The sequence below is a fragment of the Arachis duranensis genome, chromosome 2 (assembly GCF_000817695.3).
Source record: "Arachis duranensis cultivar V14167 chromosome 2, aradu.V14167.gnm2.J7QH, whole genome shotgun sequence".
NCBI classification, from domain to species: Eukaryota; Viridiplantae; Streptophyta; class Magnoliopsida; order Fabales; family Fabaceae; genus Arachis; species Arachis duranensis.
In genome coordinates this window covers 54,266,212-54,269,537 of record NC_029773.3, presented here as the reverse complement: position 1 = coordinate 54,269,537, position 3,326 = coordinate 54,266,212, and the positions used below count along the sequence as shown (strand labels likewise).

The following is a 3,326-nucleotide window of genomic DNA, read 5'->3' as shown; positions in this document are numbered from 1 at the left end:
TTTCATTTTATTTTATTTGACCGTACATTTTTATCCCTACTAAATTATTGTACTATTTATAAAATATACTAATTCCAATAAATTATTTTATGAAAGAATATATTGTCAAAATATATACTAAGTCCTCTATTGCCCTTCTTTTATATTTCAAACTCTTGATCAAGCGAAACTTGTAAGTCCTGGTTTTATTTTCCCTTCCTCCCCTCCAAAGCTTTCCTTTTCTTTTTGCAAGCTTGCAAACACACGCCAACTTGAAAAGAGGAGTTTTGGAAGGTTTAGAGGTTCAATACACCTCCCTCCAACAAAAACATTTTCCTCCAAATAATTAAACTCGTGAACAAGATCAAATGCCCCAAAGCCTTAGACTACATGCCTACACCAAACTAATGAATTTACCCTGAGTTGCTTTAATAACACAAGTAATATTGTTAACGCAATTCTACAAGAATAATTCCTCATGGCCCTTAGACTCAACTAAGCCAATCCAAACTAACTAGTACTTTATCCACTCCAAAGTCGGGTATCTGAATAATAACCAATCATGGAGACTTGCTATAAGCAAAAGCCGTTTTGGGTCTACAATAGTAACGTGGAAGGGTGCAACCAAAGAAATTATGAGAACTAGTGCAGATATAAATCAATTGAAAGTGAAACCACAAGACGGAATATCTACCACCAGCATCATATCTCTAACATACACACAAGGTATCTAAATCCACAGGATAAACTTTACCAATTCTTTGTTTCACACTGGATGCAATTCAGGAATTGACCTTAGGGAGGTTCTACGTAGTGAAATTTCTACTCTTATTTCAGATCAATACATTCTCTTTTCCCTTTTGTGATAGGTTTTTTTCTCACTTTTTCTGTGTGTAAATGATCAGATTTAGAAATCTTATATTGGATTTTACAATATTTAGAGAGAAATTATCTATCATCCTAAAAATCTTTATTTTTTGCAAAATAAATAGAGTAAATGGTCAAATTAATCCATGAAAGATCACTCGTTCTCCAAATTGGTCTCCGAAAGATTTTATTAATCAAATTCGTCCTTTAAAGATTTTAAATTAGTCATGTTAGTCATTTCATTACTTTCTTTGTTTATGGTGTCAAAATTTGCTAATATAACACGTTAAGTCACATCCCAACACACATCTAGGAGTCTTAATTAACTATTAACATAATAATTTATGAAATTAGATAAAACCAAAACTTAATTGAGAATATAATTTGAGGCATTGGAATTACTCAATTTTGGTTTATTTGATCTAATTTTATAAATTAATAATATTAATAGTCCTACTAGATGTGTGTTATGATGTTAACATACCACACTAACAAATTCTGATGCTATTAGCCATGAAAGTGATACTAATATGACTAATTTAAAATTTAAAAAAAACGAATTTGATTAAAAAAATCTATCAATAACCAATTTCTAATTTATAGAAAGAGTAATTTTTCAAGGACTAATTTGACCATTTCCTCGAAATAAACAAATATTGGGTGCTTTTACTTATGTTTTCAAGCTATTGAATGAATTTGGATATGCTCTATTCCACAATTAGGAATTAAAAATATGATTTGATAATTAGGGAAGAAAACATTAAAATTAATAGTCAAAATGATGACATTTGCATCAAAGATAAGATCATAAGAAAAGAATATTTGACAGTAATTTGACATAGCATGCTTAAAAAAGTACTTACCGATGTCAATTCAGTCCCGGAAAATGACATCATCAGCGATTTCCATAAGCGGCGCGAGACACTCCGGCGAGAACTTTCTCGCGAAGAGGAACGGGTAGCTCGAATTTGACACTCTTAGCCGGCGAATGAGCCCCGGCGAAACCTCCGACGGCGTATACAGATGAGGATGCCCGTCCCAGCAACCGGTCCAATTAACCCTTGTGAGTGTGAATCCGGTGCACCCCTTCCTGTCCTCCATGGACAGCAGCGTCGGAAAGTAGTGCTCCTCTGGGTAACACGGTTCCTCTGTCACGCATGGAAGCCGGAACTTCCTCCACAGCTTCTTGTCCCTCACCACAACCGCCGCATGCTTCCGGGCCAGGACAAAGAACTGTGACCCGACCCGGAATTCCTCGTACGGCACTTCCGGCAGCATGGCGTTTTCTCCACGAGCTACATACCTGTCATACAGGTTGGTCTCGTTGGAGAGTATCTCTATGAAACTGGAGTGGATTGAGTTGCAAAATAAGTAACTGTAAACGAATCGAAACGACAATAGAGGAACACAGCGTTGGGAGACGAGGGCGAAATATTGGTTGTGGGGATCGTCGATGAGGGCGGATGCCAAGAGGCGGCGGGCGGCAGATATGAGGGAAGGTGAGGCGCGGTTGGTTTTCTTGGAAGGGATGAAGCGGCGTCGAAAGACGCCGCCAGGATCGGCGACGGTGGAGGACGGGTCCGCGTGGATGTAGATGTTGAAGAGATGGCGATGGCCGGAGAAGAATTTCTCCCACAGGGGGGCAAAGGAGAGGTTGGAGTTTGTGAGGAAGAGGAAGGCAATTTTGGGGTTGTTTGTGGTGGTGGTGGTGGTGTGAGCAGCGGTGACGCTGGCGCGGCGGAAGAGGGTGTGGTCGTGAGTGTCGGAGGTGAAGGGGAGGTAAGAGGTGGTGAGGAATTGTGGGGAGAAGAGTAGGACGAGAGGGAGGGAAATGAAGAAAGTGAGGGAGACAAGTATGGGCGATGACAACATCGGAAGGTATGTGTTTGCTTGATTTTTGGTTCGCTTGGTTTTGGTCTTTTGGACTGAGGAAGTGTGTGTACTGTAGTGTGTGTGAGTGTACAAGATTACGACCAGGGTTGGCAGGGAACAGAAGAGGCGCTGGAGCCTGGAATATGTGGCTTTTGTAGTTTTTTTCACCTTGTTTTCTTGCCTTTTTCTTTTGTTTCTTTTGGTTTTCTAGAAATAATATATTATTTTGTTATTCCTAAACATCTTTTTTAATATTAAAGATATCAACAAAAAAGGACCATCACCGAAAAATAAATATTAAACATAACGTATGAGGGATAAACTTTAATTTTTTCCTTTCTCGAATTGAATGAGTGATATAATTTAATATTATAATTTTTATTTTTTAAAATAGTTGAAGAAATTAAAATTGAAGAATTTGATTTTAAGATTTTAATTTTTTTAATTTGTTATGTACCTCAAAAATTTAAGAGTTTTAATTTTGTCTGTATCTTAAATTAAATTGTACTATATTTGAGATTAACATTTCATTAGTCTATAATTTTAAAAAATATTATTGTCAATTTAATATCAAAAATAATTATTAATGTTTGAATAGTTTAAAATAA

At 36.8% G+C, this 3,326-nt stretch overlaps 1 protein-coding gene across 2 annotated transcripts in view; it reads right to left on the bottom strand.

The window, feature by feature from the left end:
• Positions 1-2,842, bottom strand: part of LOC107474242 (glycosyltransferase BC10) — a 4,036-nt gene extending 1,194 nt beyond the window's left edge. For both annotated transcript variants that reach the window (XR_002370531.2, XM_016093841.3), the window contains exon 1: positions 1,710-2,842. Coding sequence is in view for 1 of the 2 variants with exons in the window: in XM_016093841.3 (XP_015949327.1) it covers positions 1,720-2,718 (999 nt within the window). In the remaining variant the exon portion in view is untranslated. The remainder of the gene's footprint in view (positions 1-1,709) is intronic.
• Between the last annotated feature and the right edge of the window lie 484 nt (positions 2,843-3,326).